Source organism: Oncorhynchus mykiss, chromosome 9 (assembly GCF_057628025.1).
Source record: "Oncorhynchus mykiss isolate SJ-2025 chromosome 9, ASM5762802v1, whole genome shotgun sequence".
Lineage (NCBI taxonomy): Eukaryota > Metazoa > Chordata > Actinopteri > Salmoniformes > Salmonidae > Oncorhynchus > Oncorhynchus mykiss.
This window is the reverse complement of record NC_143030.1, coordinates 17019651-17040705: the sequence shown is the minus strand read 5'-3', so window position 1 is coordinate 17040705 and position 21055 is coordinate 17019651. Positions and strand designations below refer to the sequence as shown.

Genomic DNA, 21055 nt, shown 5'->3' with positions numbered 1-21055 from the left:
CCCAGTGTTGGTGTTAAGACAACCAGCGTTAAATCAAAACCACACCTGTCATTCTCATATTTTCCAGCATTCTCTATTACAGTTAGATTTTTGAATTCTTTCTTTCAATATTTCAATATCTATACTTATTGCACCCGTTACTGAAATGGTTGTTCCAGTTTAGATACTTTAGGGCATGGTTTCCCAAACTAGGTCATGGAGACCCCAAGGCGTGCACGTTTTGGTTTTTGCCCTGGCCGTCATATTGAAAGCTCAGAGCCAACTTTGCTATTTTATGATTTTTTCTATTTTCACAAAAGGTATTCTCTATCATTTCTTACAACCAACTTGCCAATGTACAGCCACTTGATAATAAAATGGATGACCTACGATCACGGATTTTCTACTAACCGGACTCTCGAAACTGCAATATTCTCTGCTTTTCTGAAACATGCCTCTTGAACAAGATAAAACTCGATGGCTTACCCATTCATCGTGCGGACAGGACAGTGCAGTTGGGGGAATTGAGGGGAGGAGGGGTTTGCCTGTTCATCAACAACAGCTGGTCTGCTGACTCGTTCACCCGTCTTGGAATAACTGATGGTCAAATGCTGACTCTTTTACCTCCCGAGGGAGTTTTCAGCTGTTATCGTGACTTTTGTATACATTCCACCTTAGGACAAGAAAAATAACAAGCTGGCACTTAACGAACTTACCAGGCTATAACCACACAGTTATAGCCTGCACATTGACGTCGGTCGCCAGTTTACGGTGTTTCCTCCGAACATTGGTGCGGCTGGCTTCCGGGTAAAGTGAGTACTGTGTCAAGAAGCAGTGCAGCTTGGCAGGGTCGTGTTTCCGTGGACGCATGGCTCTCGACCTCTGCCTCTCCCGAGTCTGTGCGGGAGTTGAAGCGATGGGACAAGACTGTACCTACCAATTGGGGAGAAAAAGGGGTACAAAGTAAAAAAATAAAATAAAAATAAAAACATTTTATATGAAAACATTTACAAAAAACAACTTACATCCAGAGGCTGCTATTCTGGTTGCCGGTGAATTTAATTCCACGTCGTTAAGAAACGTGATACCCAATTTACATCAACACGTCTCCCTCACCACTAGGGGCGATAAAGTCCTAGGACACTGTTATTCTACCCACAAGCAAGCATGCAAGGCCCTCCCTTGTTGGCCATTCGGCTAATCAGATCATGACTCCGTACTCTGGATTAACACTGAGGTTGGCGGTAAACTGAAGGATAGGGCTGCCGCACACAGGGCTGTCGCAGGCAACCTTGAGGCTACGGCTGAGGACAGAAACAAGTACACAATATGACCTCCGCAGAGCAAAAGGTCAATATAGGAATTAGGTGGAATCATACTACATAGGCTCTGACGCCCGCTGCATGCGGCAGGAGCTACAGTCATTATGGATTACGAAGGAAGACCCAGCCATGATCTGCCCAATGATGCCTTTCTACCAGACAATCTCAATGCATAATATGCACACTTTGACAATAACAAGATCGTGCCGGATGTGAGGGCCGCCACTGACTCAGAAGATTGGATGACCTCGCTCTGAGGCCGACGTAAGTGAAGTCTTTAATCAGGTCAACCGATGGTATTCCAGGGCACGTTCTCAGGAGCATGTGCAGAACAGCTGGCAGACATATTCACGGTCATTTTCAACCTCTTGTCCCCGTCTATAATCCACACATTCATGTCCCCATTCTTGTCCCCCAGAACACCATTGTCCCCTCCAAACTCGTCACCAAGCTTAGGAACCTGGGACTGAACACCTCCCTCTGCAACTGGATCCTGTACTTCCTTCCAGGCCAACCCCAGGTGGTGAGGGTAGGTCACATCAACTCCGCCATGCTGACCCTCAGGAGTGTGTGCTGAGTCCCCTCCTGTACTCACTGTTCACCCACGACTGTCTGGCCACGCATGACTCCAACACCGTCATCATGTTAGTTAACGATCACCGGCGACAATGAGACAGCCTACATGGAGGAGGTCAGTGACTGGAACAACAACCTCTCCCTCAATGTCAGTATGACCAAGGAGCTGATAGTGGACTACAGAAAACGGGGGTCGAGAATGCCCCCTTCCACATCGACAGGACTACAGAAAACGGGGGTCGAGAACGCCCCCTTCCACATCGACAGGACTACAGAAAACGGGGGTCGAGAACGCCCCCTTCCACATCGACAGGACTACAGAAAACGGGGGTCGAGAACGCCCCCTTCCACATCGACAGGACTACAGAAAACGGGGGTCGAGAACGCCCCCTTCCACATCGACAGGACTACAGAAAACAGGGGTCGAGAACGCCCCCTTCCACATCGACAGGACTACAGTGGTGCAAGTCGAAAGTTTCAAGTTCCTTTGTGTCTAAATCACTAGGAACTTAAAATGGTCCACACACATGCTTACAGTCGTGAAGAAGGCGCGACAACGCCTCTTCCCCCTCAGGAGGTTGAAAAGGTTTGGCATGGGCCCTCAAATCCTCAAAAAGTTATAGAGCTGTACCGTTGAGAGCATCTTGACTGGCAGCATCACTGCTTGGTATGGAAGTAGCACCGCCCACGATCGCATAACGCTACAGAGGGTGGTGCGGACAGCCCGGGACATCACTAGGACCGGGCTCTTTGCCATCCAGGACCTCTATACTGACTACACACATGCACAACAACTCACATACAATCATCATGTACGCACACTTCTGCTACTCTGTTTATCATATATCCTGATGTCTAGTCACCTTACCCCTATACATATCTATCCATCCAGTATCCCTGCCCATTGTAAATATGGTATTGGAGCTGACCGTGTATATAGCTTACTTCATCGTGTTCATTGTGTTCTTCTTATTTTATAACTTGTGTTTTTGTTCTCCCTTGTTATTTTTAGTATTACATTGTTATTGATTACTGCATTGTTGGGGTTTGAGCTTACAAGAAAGGCATTTCACTGAAATTGAAACTTGAATTACACATCACTTTGCAAGTCAGGATAATGTGACTTGGAGGTCTGATGTTGCCTGTAAATCATGAGTTTCAGGCCTCTCTATTAGGGTAATTTGAGGGCCTCTCAAAATAAGTCCTTATGAAATATGTGTTGTATTGTGTTAAACAATCATTAAAATTAAAGGACTTTTCTTTTTTTCTTTTGGAAAAGTTTTATTGTTGCATTTCCTTTAAAACAGCTCCTATTTTTGCACATAATTTTATACACATAAAAAACGGCATAAAAGTATAAAACACAGTATTTGAATTTTAAATTTGTTAAAAAGTACATGTTGTTAAAAACAATAGAAACAACCGTGAATAAAAGTACTTTTTCTTGTAAAAAAAAAGCCATTTAAAATGTGTACAAATGATTTAACAAAGGTAAAACATTTTTAAGACATGAAAAACATGTCAAAAAGTCACTTTGTTAAAAGGCTGTCTTCGGTCCTTTGCCAGGAACAGGGTGAGTCCTTATCAAACTTGCCTCCTGCTCCTCCGAATCAATTACCGCCCTGTCTGTCGGTGCCCAGAGGAGATCCCTCCCCAAGGCGCTGCAGCGCTGTCAGGCCTTGGCCGCCGTGGCCTTGGGTATTGTGGGGGACCCTTCGCTTGGGGTTGAGGCCCCCTTTCTTCTGTACCACCCCAGGGTTTCCGTGGCTACCATGGCCACTGCCTGGGGGGTGGTTTCTGCTCGTTTCGCTACCAGCAGGTTGCGGGAGGACCACAGTGCATCGTTCAGACACGTGAGGGTAGGCCAGAGCTTGGTGAAGGCCTTCGGTGGAATAGGCCTTCGGCCCACCCCATACAGCACGAGCTGGGGTGTCCTCCCCTCCTGGCAGAAACAGGGAGACCAAGGGGCCTGCTTCCTTCCACAGCGGCTGACCCCTGGTCGGGGGCATGCGGGTGTCCTCACCATGCCCCAGGAGTGCATAACGGGAGTGCATAACAGCCCTGACCGGGAGGATCTCATGGGCGACCATCCAGGACAGGTCCCGGTGCCGGTTCAGCAGAGCAGGATGGGCCACGTTGCGCCAAACCGTTGTGGGCTTGGCTGAAGCAAGCCCGTGCACTGGACACTGGTTCCCGCTCCTGCACAAGAGAGAGAAGAGAGCAGTGTTTAGTTAAATCCGTGACTGGCTCTTTTTCCAGTTTAAAATTTCTTAAGAACTTTTGGAGCTGGACGTAGTGTGTGGAGAGCAGGAAAGAGACTGGGGCTCACAGGTCGACCGGGATCAGACTCAGGGTTCTGAGGTAAGATCCCAGCCAGAACCGTGCGAGGGCCTGAGTCTTGTTGTTGACCCGGGGAGGTGGCAAGAGTGAGATGTAACGCTGTGTAGCAGCTGCCCAGGAACAAGTAGAGGTCAGGCAAGCCTTAATGATAAAATATTTGATAAGGATCTTACTTAGTGAAGGTCACAGTACTGAAAATGGATGAATGCAACAACAAAATGTCTCTTTACTAATAAATACAGTCATGGGTGTTAACGATACAATTCACTCGAAAGGCAAGGCACCCTGGGAAATATTCAAATAAGGCTTTACACAAAGCAATGTGTTAATTTAACACTGAAAAGTGTGGACCTGTATAGATACTGGACCAGTTTTATATTTGACACTCTGTGTTGATTTAACACTGGAGTATTTGCTGTGCAGGGTGCAACATTTCTATCTCACGTTTTCAGCCCTCCTGAACGCAACCATGCCGCCTACGTAAGCTTCATGATTTTTAAACTGAACACATTTAGTTACATATGGCAGCTGTACTGACTACTCCACCGAACGGTCAGATTATATCCAAAGCCTGTGTAAACACAATTATCCCGCGAGAGCTATTTCCTGATGCGTAAAAGCTGATTTTGCGTGTCAGGCTACCAAGCGCTTCAGGACCGATAACGCAAGCTAAGCAGCTGTTGAATAACATCCATAATACAAAGAGCAAACTGTTGAGAGCTAGAGACAGAGATATACGTGGGGGGGGGGGGGGGGGGGGGGGGGGGTGTTCAGCTCCCCCATAGCTCTCTCCCTCTCTCTCTCCATCTCTATGTAGTGACAGACGGTCCCTCCTGTGCAGTTTAACCATTTTTACACGCTCTAGAACACACTGTCTCACACACAGGGAGAAAGATAGATTGAGAGAGTGATTGAGAGGGGGAGAGAGTGTGCTTGAGAGAGAGAGGGCAAGAGAGGAAAAGAGAGAGAGAGAGAGAAAGAGATAAAGAGAGAGTGAGAGATAAAGAGGGGCGGACAGAAAGAGGAGGGTGGGAGCAAAAGAGAAAGGAACAGAGATAGCAAATGACAAATTTGCTGTATATACATACAGTGCCTTAAGAAAGTATTCATACCCCTTGAATTGTTTTTAAAATTACGATTGTTTTGTCACTGGCCTAGACCAAATTCAAAGTGGATTGATGTTTTTCAATCGTTTTTACAAATTATTTACAAATGACAAGCTGAAATGTCTTGAATCAATACGTATTCAACCCCTTTATGGCACCCCTAAATAAATTCAAGAGTAAAAATGAGCTTAACAAGTTACCTAATACGTTTCATGGACTCTCTATGTGTGCAATAATACTGTTAACATTATTTTTTATGACTACCTCATCTCTGTACCCAACTCATTAAATTATCTGTAAGGTCCCTCAGTTGAGCATCGAGATTCAACCACAAAGACCAGGAAGGTTTTCTAATGCCTCGCAAAGTAGGGCACCCACCATGAGGCCAATGTTAACTTTAAAACAGTTAAAGAGTTTAATGGTTGTGATGAGAGAGAGAGAGGCTAATACATAATCAACCTACCCGCTAGTCACATGACTGAATGATTGCCACATTCCAGTCAATAGCTAACCAACTAGCTCTTGCACATAACACATTGTGGCTGATCATTTTGTGAAACAGTGTGATGCAATGCTGCTGCCTGTGTAGAGCTCCGGTCTGAAGTAGTGCACTATATAGGGAATTTGGGATGATGTCACTGTTTGTTGATTTGCAGAGAGCTGATTCATATTGTTATCCATGGCTTGTATTGTAATTTAATTACTTGTGTACAACCAAATTGTACCGGGTGATTGTCTCTCTGATAATTATTCCGTTACCATTCCATAAAATTACTTTCATGTCATGTGGCATTAGATTGGACATCTAGTCGCTCGCTATTAAAATGTTAATTTCAGTATTTGAAAGTAATAATATTATGAAGGCGATTAAAATATCTTCTACATTCTGAATAATAGAGTGGAATAAAGACGCTTGTGAAGTGGTAGCATCGCCGCCTCCGGCTCACGTATCTATACTGTCAGCAAGGGTTGGAATCCAGCCAACTGTCCTTTAAAACAACCTCTCTCTATCTTCACCCACTGTCATCCTCTCTCTCTAAAAATGGACAATGTCATACAATTCTATATATGTGACCCAGCACCCCTTTTCAGTCTTATGTAGCAACATTTGAAATTGTGTTTTTCACATTGGATAAAAGTTGAGATTCTACAAAAACACTGCAGTTGAGCAACGTCGGGAAAGTAGTTCTGCTTTGAAAGGTGATAAACTTGTAACCCTACTTTTGACAAAATTGGCTTTGAATGTTTTGGTACACATACTGGAGAGCTCTTCTTTGCCTACACCCATTCAGCATTGTTCACACCCTCTTAAGCCTTAGCCTCACCCATCTCTTTAAGGGTTCACATGTGTAACCATGCGCTTAGCAGAGAGAGCAAGGTAGTGTAGTAAACAACCAAAGATTTCAAGAGTAAAAGTGGTGAAGATGGTAGCCTACAATAAGGAAAACCTCCAGGTAAAAATGCACTTTATCTAGTCCTTGGCCTATATCCTAATCTGACTTTGGTGCAGGTCATGTTGTTCTTCACATTACCATCTTTGGTAAACACACACTATATCAAATAATTATGTTTATTTGTCACATGCACAGGATACAGAAGGTGTATTTTTGAACGTGTTAAATCGTTACTGGCATAGTCGCAATATCAAAAACAGAAAGTGTCCAGATAAATATTTTATCATTATTAAATGATGCTTACCCAGACACACTTGCCTAGATTGATGGGTCATGTGAAAGAGAGGCTATAGCCATCCCCCAGCCACATCTAGCTACGTGGATGGGTCTCAATTGTCTACACGTGGAGTCTTGCTTGGACATGTAAATTAGCTGCTAAACAATGAACCATAATGCAGTACTAGCAATACAAGTGGATGGTCATATCGTAGCACCCGGTATTATCGGCATATTCAACAGCGTTTTTAAGAAGTATATTACCTTCAACAGTGTTATCTTGTGATCAAGCCGTCAATGTTTTGTGATTATTGGTGTTGTAAAAATGTTAGCTAACGTGTTAGCAATTAGCATGTTTGACATTTCAGTGGAAATACTACTATTTGATAAGCGATTCAGTGAAAAAAACAAGTCCGGTATTTTCGGCATACGGACCCAGTTATTGGCCACCTTACTATTTTGTTCAATTACAAGATATATCTGTTTAATTTTGTTCAAAAAAAAGAGACAATAACCTCATATCCAAAGTTTTTACTAGATAGTTGGCTAGTCTTCCAGTTTAAAAAATTTGAAAATCGGTGGTCAACTAGCTCGAAGGGTGTCTTTAGTCTCAAAACGTACAGTTATTTTCCAGTCCGTTTAAATGTTGAGATCAAGGTGATTTAATTCTCCAACCGCTAGAGAGTGTCTGAAGTTGGGGCGGTGTCCGATATTGGGGGAAAATTAGCTAGCTAGCCACCATGCATGAAATTTTGTAGTATGAATCTGCAGGTAGCTAAAGCTAACCAACAAGGTTCATTGTTAGCTAGCTAGCTGACATTAGGCTATAACTAGCAATGCAAAAGATTTCTGAGATACAAATAATATTACCAGCCAGCTAATGTTTCTCTGATTTCAAAACTTGGTCAACTTCTTCTATGACAACAACACTGTTGATCAGCATTTCTTCCCCATCACTGTCATCAAATCACATTTTATTTGTCACATACACGTGTTTAGCAGATGTTATTGCGGGTGTAGAGAAATGCTTGTGTTTCTAGCTCCAACAGTGCAGTAATATCTAACAAGTAATATCTAACAATACACACAATCCAAAGTAAAGGAATGGGATTAAGAATATATAAATATTTGAACGAGGAATATCAGAGCGTCATAGACAAAGATACAGTATATACTTATGAGATGAGTAATGCAAGATATATAAACATTATTAAAGTGTCTAGTGTTCCAATTATTAAAGTGGCCAGTGATTTCAAGTCTGTGTATATAGGGCTGCAGCCTCTAATGTTCTAGTGATGGCTGTTTAACAGTCTGATGGCCTTGAGATAGAAGCTGTCTCTCGGTCCAAGCTTTGATGCACCTGTACTGACCTCGCCTTCTGGATGATAGCGCGGTGAACAGGCAGTGGCTCAGGTGCTTTTTGTCCTTAATGATCTTTTTGGCCTTCCATGTTTCATCGGGTGCTGTAGGTGTCCTGGAGGGCAGGTAGTTTGCCCCCGGTGATGCGTTGGACAGATCGCACCATCCTCTGGAGAGCCCTGCAGTTGAGGGCGGTGCAATTACCGTACCAGGCGGTGATACAGCCCGACAGGATGCTCTCCATTGTGCATCTGTAAAAGTTTGTAAGGGTTTTACGTGCCATGCCACATTTCCTCTTCCTCCTGACTTTGAAGAGGCGCTGTTGCGCCTTGTTTCCTTCTCCACTGTGCTCCAGTCGATGTGGATAGGGGGCTGCTCCCTCTGCTGTTTCCTGAAGTCCACGATTAGCTCCTTTGTTTTGTTGACGTTGGGTGAGGTTATTATCCTGGCACCACACTCCCAAGGCCCTCACCTCCTCCCTGTAGGCTGTCTTGTCATTGTTGGTAATCAGGCCTACTACTGTTGTGTCGTCTACAAACTTGATGATTGAGTTGTAGGCGTGCATGGCCACACAGTCATGGGTGAACAGGGAGTACAGGAAAGGGCTGAGCACGCATCCTTGTGGGGCCCCAGTGTTGAGGATCAGCGAATTGGAGGTGTGCGTTTCCTACCTTCACCACCTGGGGGCGGCCCGTCAGGAAGTCCAGAACCCAGTTGCACAGGGCAGGGTTCGGACCCAGGGCCGCGAGCTTAATGATGAGCTTGGAGGGTACTATGGTGTTGAATGCTGAGCTGTAGTCAATGAACAGCATTCTTATATAAGTATTCCTCTTGTCCAGATGGGCTAGGGCAGTGTGATGGCGATCGCATCGTCTGTGGATCTATTTGGGTGTTAAGCAAATTGCAGTGGGAATAGGGTGTCAGGTAAGGTAGAGATCCTTGACTAGTCTCTCAAAGCACTTCTTGATGTCAGAAGTGAGTGCTACAAGTCGATAGTCATTTCGTTCAGTTACCTTTGCTTTCTTGGGTACAGGAACAATGATGGACATCTTGAAGCAACATCAGAAGACTCTACAATGTCTGGTTCCTTTTTATTGATTTTTTTATACCTAAATCAGGGATTTCCACATCGTCTCGTTCATTTTCGAAGTCAGAGTGATTCAGTATGCACGATCGTCCTCAGGAAAGTAGTCCATCACAACTTTATCTATTTGTCAATAGCACCTGCTAAATTCAGGGCAGCAATGTTGTTGAGAGCAGTAGCAACACTTTTTTGCAGTTCTCCATGATATCTTTAAAAAAATCTGCGGTAGCAAGGATTATCTGCACATACTGAGAAGCTCATGTTATAGACTGTCACGCCCTGACCTTAGTCTTTTTATTTCTCTATTTGGTTAGTCGAGGTGTGATTTAGGTGGGCATTCTAGTTTTTCTAATTCTTTGTTGGCCGGGTATGGTTCCCAATCAGAGGCAGCTGTCTATCATTGTCTCTGATTGGGGATCATACTTAGGCAGCCTTTTTTCCCACCTCAGTTTGTGGAATCTTGTTTTTGTGTAGTGCCTGTGAGCACGCCAGTCGTTACGTCTCGTTTGCTGTTTATTGTTTTTGTTGGGGAGTTTCATTTGAATAAACATGTGGAACTCTATGCACGCTGCGCCATGGTCCTCTCATTTCAATGAACGTAACATAGACAGAAGCATGCTACATGGCAGACCAATCCGAACTCATCTCATGTCCAGTCCATCCATGGCTAGCGGGATGGTTCTTGTATTTTTCCGTGGCTGAACCAACTAGGCTTGTAATTTAACATTTTTATTTGTATTTACAGATGGCATACACGTTTGTTATTAAGGTACATGAAAGTTCACATGTTCCAAGAGGCGTTTCTGCCAAAAAACACATATGGATGAGAATTATTAATTTCCTGAAATGGGTAACATATTTAAAAATGTAACCTTCTTCTTCTCTGAGGGATATCCTGTCCCTAAATTGCAACAGCCTGACGGAATAGAAAACACAAATCTAGGGAAGGGATGTGCCAATGGTTAGCCACAAGCCAAGCTACAGCCCGCCATGTCATCATTCATTAGCCTTCAATGTGCACTTCCTCATTTCAGACAGGCTACTGTTTTGGGCATGGTCAATTTGATACGGAAAGAATACAAAAACAGGCTATATTATTAGGCTCACAAGTTGATGTGGTATTTATCAAACAGGTGACAGTGATGATTATATTAAGACGATTCAGGAGTACTCAACCTCCAAGTCGCTGTGGAGAGAGATATGTAGGGGGGAGATAGGGAGAGATGGGCAGAGTGTCGAGGGATGTTTTCTGTGTTTGAGACACACAGAGACACAGGCACCTTAGGGGCCACACACACACACACTGGGATTACAGTTGAATAATGTCACCTTGGCACTGCATTCTGCCTAAAGTGGCCTATGTACGTCCCTCTCTGCTTGTTCTGTTTCTCTCTTTCTCTCTCTCTCTCTCGCTATCCCTCCATCATCCCTTATTCTTCCCAGTTAATTATGTTGCAAACTTTAATTAGTAAATCACTTCCATGAAGTCCTGCGGAACTGCGACAGTCCCAGTGGATTAAGGCAGAGTGTGTGCGTGTGTGCGTGCGTGCACGTGAGAGACGCTCAAATTGTAATGCGTTTTCATTCGTAAACGTGTGTATCTTCTCTAGGGCTTGAACAAGTGACGCCATGACGACGGAGATGCAGGAGATCGCCATCACAGAGGAAAAACCTTTACTTCCTGGTCAGCCCGATCCTACAAAGGTACACACAGGCACATACACACACATACATACACACTGCCACATGCAGGCTGACACATCCAGACTTCAGAAAGTATTTACACCACTTGATTTCTTCCACATTTTGTTGTTACATGGTGGGATTAAAATGGATTGAATTGTCTTTTTTTTTTTGTCAATGATCTACACAGAATACTCTGTAATGTCAAATTGGAAGTAAAAGTATAAGATTTGTAGGATAAAAAATACTAATATATCTTGATTTTGATAAGTATTCATCCCCCTGAGTCAATACATGTCAGAATCCCCTTTGGCAGTGATTACAGCTGTGAGTCTTTCTGGGTACATTTCTAAACGCTTTGCACACGTGGATTGTACAATATTTGCACATTATTTAAAAAAAATTCAAGCTCTGTCAAGTTGGTTTTTGATCATTGCTACACAGCCATTTTCAAGTCTTACAATAGATTTTCAAGCTAATTTAAGTCCGTACTAGGCCACTCAGGAACATTCAATGCCGTCTTGGTAAGCAACTCCAGTGTATATTTGACCTTGTGTTTTAGGTTATTTTCCTGCTGAAAGGTGTTGGAAAGCAGACTGAACCAGGTTTTCCTCTAGTATGATTTTTCCTATGCTTATCTCTGTTCCGTTAATTTTTATCACAAAAAAACGAGTCCTTGCCGAAGATAAGCATACCCATAACATGATGCAGCCACTACCATGCTTGAAAATATGAAAAGTGGTACTCAGTAATGTGTTGGATTTGCCCCAAACATAACACTTTGTATTCAGGACATGAAGTACATTTTTTTGCCACATCTTTTGCAGTTTTAACTTAAGTGCCTTATTTCAAACAGGATGCATGTTTTGGAATATTTGTATTCTGTACAGGCTTCCTTCTTTTCACTCTGTCAGTTAGGTTGGTATTGTGCAGTAACTACAATGTTGTTGATCCATCCTCCGTTGTCTCCTATCAGCACCGTTAAACTGTAGCTGTTTTAAAGTCATGGTGAAATCTCCTTCATTTCCGGCAACTGAGTTAGGAAGGACGCCCATATCTTTGTAGCGACTGGGTGTATTGATACACCATCCAAAGTGTAATTAATAACTTCACCATGCTCAAAGGGATATTCAATGTCTGCTTATTTCTTTTTTTTGCCATCTACCAATAGGGGTCCTTCTTTGCGTGGCGTTGGAAAACCTCCCTGGTCTTTGTGGTTGAATTTGTGTTTGAAATTCACTGCCCGACTGAGGGACCATACAGAAAATTGTATGTGTGGGGTACAGAGACACCATTATTGCACACTGTTAGCCCATGCAACCTATTATGTGACTTGTTAAGCACATTTTTACTCCTGAACATATTTAGCCTTGCCATAACAAAGGGGTTGAATACTTATTGACTCAAGACATTTCAGCTAGCCATAAAAAAATATAAAAATGTCTAAAAACATAATTCCACTTTGACATGGGGTATTGCGTGTGACAAAAACATCTTAAATTAGTCCATTTTAAATCGGCAACAAAATGTGGACAAAGTCAAGGGGTGTGTCTTTGTGTGTGTGACTGCATGTGTTCTCGTGTGTGTACTTGTGTAGTTGCTGGGCTAGGCTGGCTCAGACATGAGAGCTTGGTTGATGTCATAGCCCTGAGGGTGTGTAAGATGAGAAGCTCTTCTGTTGTTGTGCAGAACAGAGCTGAAGAGGAGGGTTGAGATGTGTTGTCTCACTGCTGCCATCTGCTGACGGTGGACTGTTAGGGGAATTACAGACTCAAATGCATAATCCAGGACCATATTCCAAGAGTGTCTCAGAGTAGGAGGGCTAATCTAAGATATCAGGTCCGCCGTGTCCAGAATCATAATACATTGATCTTATTCATTATGATGTAAAAGATAGAAACTGACCCTACTTTGTGAATACGGGCACACGACTCATGTTAGTGGGCTGATACTGTGAAAAGTATTTTCCAATGAACAGCTGTATATATTCATTTCACAATTATCTTCCCAGAGAGGTTCCCAGATGTATTTCACAATGATATTGTGTGTCAGAAATATGTCTGGTTCTGCCTACTGTTGTACCCAAAACCAATAGAGACCTGAACGGTTTTCTCCATCTTTGTAGGATGTTGAGGCTGCAGCTCGGATACTGTTGGACCAGGGCCAGGTAACACTGTTTTTGAATAAATGGCCGTGTGTGTGTATGTGTGTGTATGTGTCGTGTTTGTGTCAGTGAAAGTATGTTTGTTCAACATATGTTTGTGTGTATGGTTTTATTTCGATATGTGGAAGAATGTTCACTGTATATTTGAGAGAGTGTGTGTGTGTGTGTGTGTGTGTGTGTGTGTGTGTGTGTGTGTGTGTGTGTGTGTGCGTGTGTGTGTGTATGGTTTTATTTCGATATGTGGAAGAATGTTCACTGTATATTTGAGAGAGAGAGAGAGAGAGAGAGAGAGAGAGAGAGAGAGAGAGAGAGAGAGAGTGTGTGTGTGTGTGTGTAGCTTAGTGTTATGGTAGTATATGTGTGTAACTCTCTCTCTCCCTCTCAGGAACACAGTATTGAGACTCCACATGGTCTCCTCCACGTGACTCTCCATGGAACCTCCAACACACGCCGTCCTGCCATCCTGACCTTCCATGACGTGGGCCTGGACAGTGAGTCTCTGTCTCTGTCTCTCTCTCTCTCTCTCCTTCTCTTACTCTGTCTTTACCTTTCATCTCTGCTTTGTTTCCCTTTCCTCAGTCATCCCCTACAGCAATATGCCTTTTTTAATTTGGAGTTTCTCTTCAGTTCTGCGACTGCCCTTCAGTTTTTTATTTTTTATGGTGAATAATTTATGCTTTTCAAGTTCTGACTTTCACTATTTCTTTCTCTCTTGTTCCCATTCTCTTTCTCCCCATCTCTTTCTCTCTCTCTCTCTCTCTCTCACTCTCTCTCTCTCTCCCAGGTAAAAGCTGCTTCTCTCCTCTGTTTAAGTTTGAGGAGATGCAAGAGATAGTGAAGAACTTTACCCTGGTCCACATCGATGCTCCAGGCCAAGAGGAGGGGGCTACCGCCTATCCTATGGGGTGTGTGTGTGTGTGTGCGTGCTTGCGTGCGTGTGTGTGCGTGCGTGTGCGCATGTGTGTTTAATTGTTCATATAAACATGTTCTCGCTCATGTGTTTTAGATACCAATATCCGTCCATGGAGCAAATTGCAGAGATGATCCCTGCTGTCCTGACATATTTCAAGTGAGTCAGACTTATTTAATCTTCATTACATAATAGTTGCTTGTTTACTGTCTTGTCCACCACAAAAAAAAAATATTACTTAGTATTCTCAAACGTCTACTGGCATTCACAAGAGACGTGGTCACTAACAGAAACTCTGTCATTAAGCCGGTACTCTGTACTGAAATACAGATGTATATTACAGTCCAGACATGTATATCCATGTTGTCACTATCAGAAACTCTATCACTAAGTCTGTACTCCCTGTTCTAGTTTCCGTACTGTCATCGGAATTGGAGTGGGATCTGGTTCTTACATTCTCTCCAGGTTCACAGTGAGTGTGTTCTTATCATGTTTCTTCCCCCTGTATCAGTTCATACAGCTGCCCTGCCATAAATCACATTATAAACACGGTAGTTCCAGCACTGAATGCTGATTGGCTGAAAGGCGTGGTATATCAGACCGTATACCACAGGTATTACCTAGTAATATTGCTTAAGTATACCATGCTGTTAGTTATGTTATGTAGTCTCTTGGTACTAGTCTGTGCATTGAAATAACATGGGTTAGTGTAGTGGGGTAATGTTTATCATATAACCATATTATATATACCCCATATTAGACCCATAATAAGACTAAGCAATTAATGGACAAAGTCTATTAGAAAGTATATCTGACTCCATTTAACATTCTAGTAGTAAACCCTCAAATGTGATCTGCAGTAAAGACTAAGCTATTAGCCCATGAAATGAATTATCTGTCTCCATAAGATGAATCACAATAGGCCAGAGCCTAAAGTTGAACCAGGTGCAATCAGCTCTTATGGGTTTAGCTGGCTAAGATCAAGGAATGGTAATGAGAAGTGAATATCAAATCAAGTATTATTTGAATAACTTTGTAAAATGAATGGATTCACATACAAGGTATAAAGCTCAAGTTACAAACCATTAACAAGCATTACGAGGCATGAGTCTAGGCATGTAGATCCTATGTCTATGTGTAGTGAGAATTAGGATCAAACAATATTTAAAAAATAATAATAATTTATTGTGTTTGGTTGCTATATTATGTCCATGTTCTCCAACGACAGGTCATAAGAGCAATTGTAATTTCTAATTGATTTCTATTAGAGCAGAGGGTCTGCAAAATAAACATCTTAAAGTGTGTTTAGACCCAATCAGGAAGTAGAGACATGACTGCATCTTTAAACATGGATGAAATGGTATATGACTAAATCACTGTTCTGTCTCGAGAGACAGTGCTGTCAACAAAATGTATTTCAAACCTGACAAAATCACATTCAAAGATCAGTTTAAAACTATGCTATCTTTAGCAGGTCACCTTCTATCAGATGAGGATGACAGCAACATTCAGAATAAAACATGTGAGATCTGAAGCTCACCCACTGCTTGTGTGAATCAAATATGATTTACACAAGTTTGTAAACCCATAGGTTGAGCCTGCATTAGCAAAATCTTGCTATATGGTTATCTCCTCAGTGTATCCCAGTGCTTGCTTCTTTTTGTCAATTCATACAATTCAGCAGTCTAAACACACCCAGTGCTTGCTGTTAGCTTTTGTCGTGGAAATTCAGTACTGAGAAAGACTTGGTCATTTCTTCAATCATCTTTATTTAATATCGATTAATTATTGCAATAATGAGGCCCCCCCCCCCCCCCTTTTAGCTGCCTTCTGGCAAACTCCAAGCGAGTTGTTATGTGCCTTTTACTGAGGAATGGCTTCCGTCTGGCCACTCTACCAGAAAAGCCTGATTGGTGGAGTGCTGCAGAGATGGTTGTTCTCCCATCTCCACAGAGGAACTCTAGAGCTCTGTCAGCGTGACCATCGGGTTCTTGGTCAGCTCCGTGACCAAGGCCCTTCTCCCCCGATTGCTCAGTTTGGTCGGGCGGCCAGCTCTATTCATTTTTATTATTATATTTTTTTATATAACTAGACAAGTCAGTTAAGAACAAATTCTTATTTAAAAGGACAGCCTTGGTGGTTCCGAACTTCTTTCATTTAAGAATGATTGAGGCCACTGTGTTCTTGGGGACCTTCAATGCTGCACCTGATCTCAATTTTGGGTCTCATAGCAAATGGTCTGAATACTTTCGTAAATAAGGTATTTCTGTGTATCTAAAAACCTGTTTTCGCTTTGTCATTATGGGGTATTATGTGGAGATTGCTAAAAAAAAAGAGAAGAAGATTTAATCCATTTAAGAATAAGGCTGTAGTGTAACAAACTGGAGATGTCAAAGGGTCTGAATACTTTCCAAAGACACTGTTAATACTGACAAATGTTTTACTCTCGCTTTGGTTCTCTCTCGCTTTCATTCTCTCTCTCTTTTATTCTCTGTCTCGGTCTCTCTCTCTCGCTTTCATTCTCTCTCTCTTTTATTCTCTCTCTTTTATTCTCTCTCTCTTTTATTCTGTCTCTGTCTGTCTCTGTCTCTGTCTCTGTCTCTGTCTCTCTCGCTCTCGCTCTCTCTCACTCTCTCTCTCTCTCCTTCTCAGATGACCCATCCAGACTCAGTTGAAGGTCTGGTTCTCATCAACATGGATCCTGAGACCAGAGGGTGGATGGACTGGGCGGCCCAGAAGGTTACTGTCCATTTAATATGTTTAAAAATATATATTTTAAAGTCTTTTGTATTAAATATTATCATTACTCAGAAGCCCAGAAGGTTCTTTTGTATTTATTATGGATCCCATTTGCAACTACACTTCCTGGGGTCCAGCAAAATAAAGGCAGTATTTACCATTTTAAAGACATTACATTTAATTCACAGCACATTAAGTGTGTGCCTTCAGGCCACTACTCACCACATATCTACAACACAAAATCCATGTATGTGTATAGTGCGTATGTTATCATGTGTCTGTGTCTACGTTTGTGTTGCTTCACAGTCCCCGCTGTTCCATAAGGTGTATTTTTATCTGTGTTTTAAATCTCATTTTACTGCTTGCATCAGTTACCTGATGTGGAATAGAGTTTCATGTAGTCATGGCTCTATTTAGTACTGCACGCCTCCCATAGGTAGGAATCATTTTAGCTTCCCTCCAGGCCTGAGGGCACACACTTTCTAGTAGGCTTAAATTGAAGATATGGCAAAAAGGAGTGGCAAAATCGTCTGCTATTTTTCTCAGTCATTTTATTGACCACCAAATCCCCTAGATTCAGACTCCTAATTATCCTTACCCCTCTGAAGACTCCATACCAACTTCCACGCCATGCGTGGTTTATCTCTGAACACTAACAGTTGGTTTCTTCATGACTGCAGGATATGGGAACAGGGGGTGTGTTCATGAATGTTTATATGTTCATGAATACTAGCAGCATTTCCATCAATTTGACTATTAGATTAAATATTAGTCCAAGATCTTATTCAATTTGATAAGTTCTCTTCTGTGTTCTTGTTGTGTTCATTTTAAAATTAAAATAGAAACTCAATTATCACCAGAAATGTAAAAATTGCTCTCATAAACAGCCATTATGTTCTAGGACAATGGAGTATTTTGATGAATATTGTTATTGTGAAATGACAATTTGATAAATTAGCGTTTAGAGGAGGATAACAGCTAGCGGAATTGTATTCATGGTGGTTGTACAGTGCTGTATGATATTGACTAAGCTGTTATTACTTTGTCTTATATCTCTCTCTTTCTGTCTCCTCTTGTCTGTCTGTCTCTAGATCACTACCCTGACCTCCTCCATCACAGAGCAGATCCTGAGTCATCTCTTCAGCCAGGTGTGTGTGTGTGTGTGTAAAAACATACTGTGTTTTTTTTTACTATTGAACTATCTATCTTTATCCTATAAAACACACAATATTTGACATAGTAAGGACATAAACTCAGCAAAAAAATAAACGTCCATTTTTTAAAAATCCAAATAACTTCACAGATCTTCATTGTAAAGGGTTTAAACACTGTTTCCTATGCTTGTTCAATGAACCATAAACAATTAATGAACATGCACCTGTGGAATGGTCGTTAAGACACTAACAGCTTACAGACGGTAGGCAATTAAGGTCACAGTTATGGAAACTTAGAACACTAAAGAGGCCTTTCTACTGACTCTGAAAAACACCAAAAGAAAGATGCCCAGGGTCCCTGCTCATATGCGTGAACGTGCCTTGGGTATGCTGCAAGGAGGCATGAGGACTGCAGATGTGGCCAGGGCAATAAATGGCACTGTCCGTACTGTGAGATGCCTAAGACAGCACTACAGGGAGACTGGACAGACAGCTGATTGTCCTCGCAGTGGCAGACCACGTGTAATAACACCTGCACAGGATCGGTACATCTGAACATCATATCTGCAGGACAGGTACATGATGGCAACAACAACTGCCCGAGTTACACCAGGAACGCACAATCCCTCCATCAGTGCTCAGACTGTCCACAATAGGCTGAGAGAGGCTGGACTGAGGGCTTGTAGGCCTGTTGTAAGGCAGGTCCTCACCAGACATCACCGGCAACAACATCGCCTATGGGCACAAACCCACCATCGCTGGACCAGACAGGACTGGCAAAAAGTTATCTTCACTGACAAGTCGCGGTTTTGTCTCAACAGGTATGATGGTTGGATTCGTATTTATCGTCAACGGACTGAGTTTGTTGTCATTTCAGGCAATCTCAACGCTGTGCGTTACAGGGAAGACATCCTCCTCCCTCATGTGGTACTCTTCCTGCAGGCTCATCCTGACATGACCCTCCAGCATGACAATGCCACCAGCCATACTGCTCATTTTGTGTGTGATTTCCTTCAAGACAGGAATGTCAGTGTTCTGCCATGGCCAGCGAAGAGCCGGGATCTCAATCCCATGGAGCACGTCTGGGACCTGTTGGATCGGAGGGTGAGGGCTGAAATGTCCGGGAACTTGCAGGTGCCTTGGTGGAAGAGTGGGGTAACATCTCACAGCAAGAACTGGAAAATCTGGTGCAGTCCATGAGGAGGAGATGCACAGCAGTACTTAATGCAGCTGGTGACCACACCAGATACTGACTGTTACTTTTGATTTTTACCCCCCCCCCCCCCTTTGTTCAGGGACAAATTATTCTGTTTCTGTTAGTCACATGTCTGTAGAACTTGTTCAGTTTATGTCTCAGTTTTTGAATCTTATTATGTTCATTCAAATATTTACACGTTCATTTTGTTGAAAATAAACACAGTTGACAGTGAGAGGACGTTTCTTTTTTTGCTGAGTTTAGTAAGGACAATACTGTTGTGTAATTTCTGTCTTGGTTTATAGGAGGAGATGTCAGCAAATGCAGACCTGGTGAGGTCACACAGAGATCGCATCTCTAAAGCCCCCAACCTCATCAACATTGAGCTGTTCTGGAGAAGCTACAACAGGTACACACATAAACAGTCCCATTCAAAATCCTTTTTTCCCTACCTGTGCTCTTTCACTAACCTTAACATGTGGGCGCGGCAGCGTAGCCTAGTGGTTAGAGCGTTGGACTAGTAACCGAAAGGTCGCGAGTTCGAATCCCCAAGGTACAAATCTGGGCCATCATTGAAAATAAGAATTTGTTCATAACTGACATAACTAAATAAAGTTTTTTTTTTTTTTAATAACCCACGCCCCCCCCCCCCCCCCCCCATAAAGAAAACCTACCCTGGCTTCTAAACCTAATTCTAACCCTAAACCCCCTAGAAATAGCATTTGACCATGTGGGGACCAACTAAATGTCCCCAGTTGGTCAAATGTTGTTTTATTTACCAGAAGTCCCCACAAGAATACACACACAAACCTACACTAGAGTAACCTCCCCTTCCTCCTTTCCTCTCTTACAGCCGCAGGGATCTGATCATTGACCGTAACAGCAACTTCAAGTAAGTATTTTTTACCCCTTAAATCAGCTGTGACAACAGTGTGGAATATGTCTCTCACTCTATCTCTCTCTTTTTCTCTCTTTCTCCCTCTGTCTTGCTCTCTCTCTCTCTCTCTCTCTCTCTCTCTCTCTCTTTCTCAGGTGTCCCGTGATGCTGGTGGTTGGGGATCAGGCACCTCATGAGGAGGCTGCTGTAAGTCTTCTACATACGTTAGACCTACAATGTAACCATCGAATACAGGTAATGTGAATGTCGTGGTGTGATTTAATAAACATGTTTTTCTGTTCTTGTCCACCAGGTGGAGTGCAACAGCAAACTGGACCCAACAACAACCTCATTCCTCAAGGTACTCAAGCTCTACTCATCCCTTTGGTCTGGCATAATAGTCTTGTTTATACTTGCTGCTGACATGCATCGTTTGTTCTGATTGTGCCCACGTTTTCAGAAGTATGGTATTAAAATGTGTCTCATATCCGGCCACTGTCTACATTGCCACCAGATTTCCTGGTCCCTCCCTATTTTCATATATTTTTTTTTACAGCTATTCTGTCAAAATAATATTGATATTAAGACACATATTGATGCCATAAGTCAACAGGGCCACCAGTCAATGATTTTAGAAGGCAGGATAATTATGATTGAAATAGTTTCACTGTCCATATCCGTCTACACTTGTAAGATATCCAGACACAATGCATGCCTGACTCCCCCGGAGGTGGTCAGGAAGATGTGATCACAATGTGTCTTTAATCGTCTACACCTGTCTGAAAATTTGGGCACAATCAGAATGAGGACAACATTAGGACAACGGATACAAGTTCGAACCAGGTATAAACGGGGCTTTAGTTGCTGCCACATAGCTCTGGCATCGGTATCAGACCT

At 42.7% G+C, this 21055-nt stretch overlaps 2 protein-coding genes across 2 annotated transcripts in view; both read left to right on the top strand.

Annotated features, from left to right (window-relative positions):
• The window catches only part of LOC110532929 (fucolectin-like), a 235673-nt gene that overhangs the window by 76286 nt on the left and 138332 nt on the right, over nucleotides 1-21055 (top strand). The window lies entirely within an intron of this gene.
• ndrg2 (NDRG family member 2) overlaps nucleotides 1-21055 on the top strand; it is a 37286-nt gene that overhangs the window by 12017 nt on the left and 4214 nt on the right. The window contains exons 2-13 of the mRNA XM_036989203.2: nucleotides 11047-11140; nucleotides 13245-13286; nucleotides 13669-13774; nucleotides 14068-14188; nucleotides 14290-14352; nucleotides 14605-14665; nucleotides 16846-16932; nucleotides 18024-18080; nucleotides 19587-19690; nucleotides 20135-20173; nucleotides 20314-20365; nucleotides 20472-20519. Coding sequence (XP_036845098.1) covers nucleotides 11066-11140; nucleotides 13245-13286; nucleotides 13669-13774; nucleotides 14068-14188; nucleotides 14290-14352; nucleotides 14605-14665; nucleotides 16846-16932; nucleotides 18024-18080; nucleotides 19587-19690; nucleotides 20135-20173; nucleotides 20314-20365; nucleotides 20472-20519 — 855 coding nt within the window. The 5' untranslated portion in view covers nucleotides 11047-11065. The remainder of the gene's footprint in view (nucleotides 1-11046; nucleotides 11141-13244; nucleotides 13287-13668; nucleotides 13775-14067; nucleotides 14189-14289; nucleotides 14353-14604; nucleotides 14666-16845; nucleotides 16933-18023; nucleotides 18081-19586; nucleotides 19691-20134; nucleotides 20174-20313; nucleotides 20366-20471; nucleotides 20520-21055) is intronic.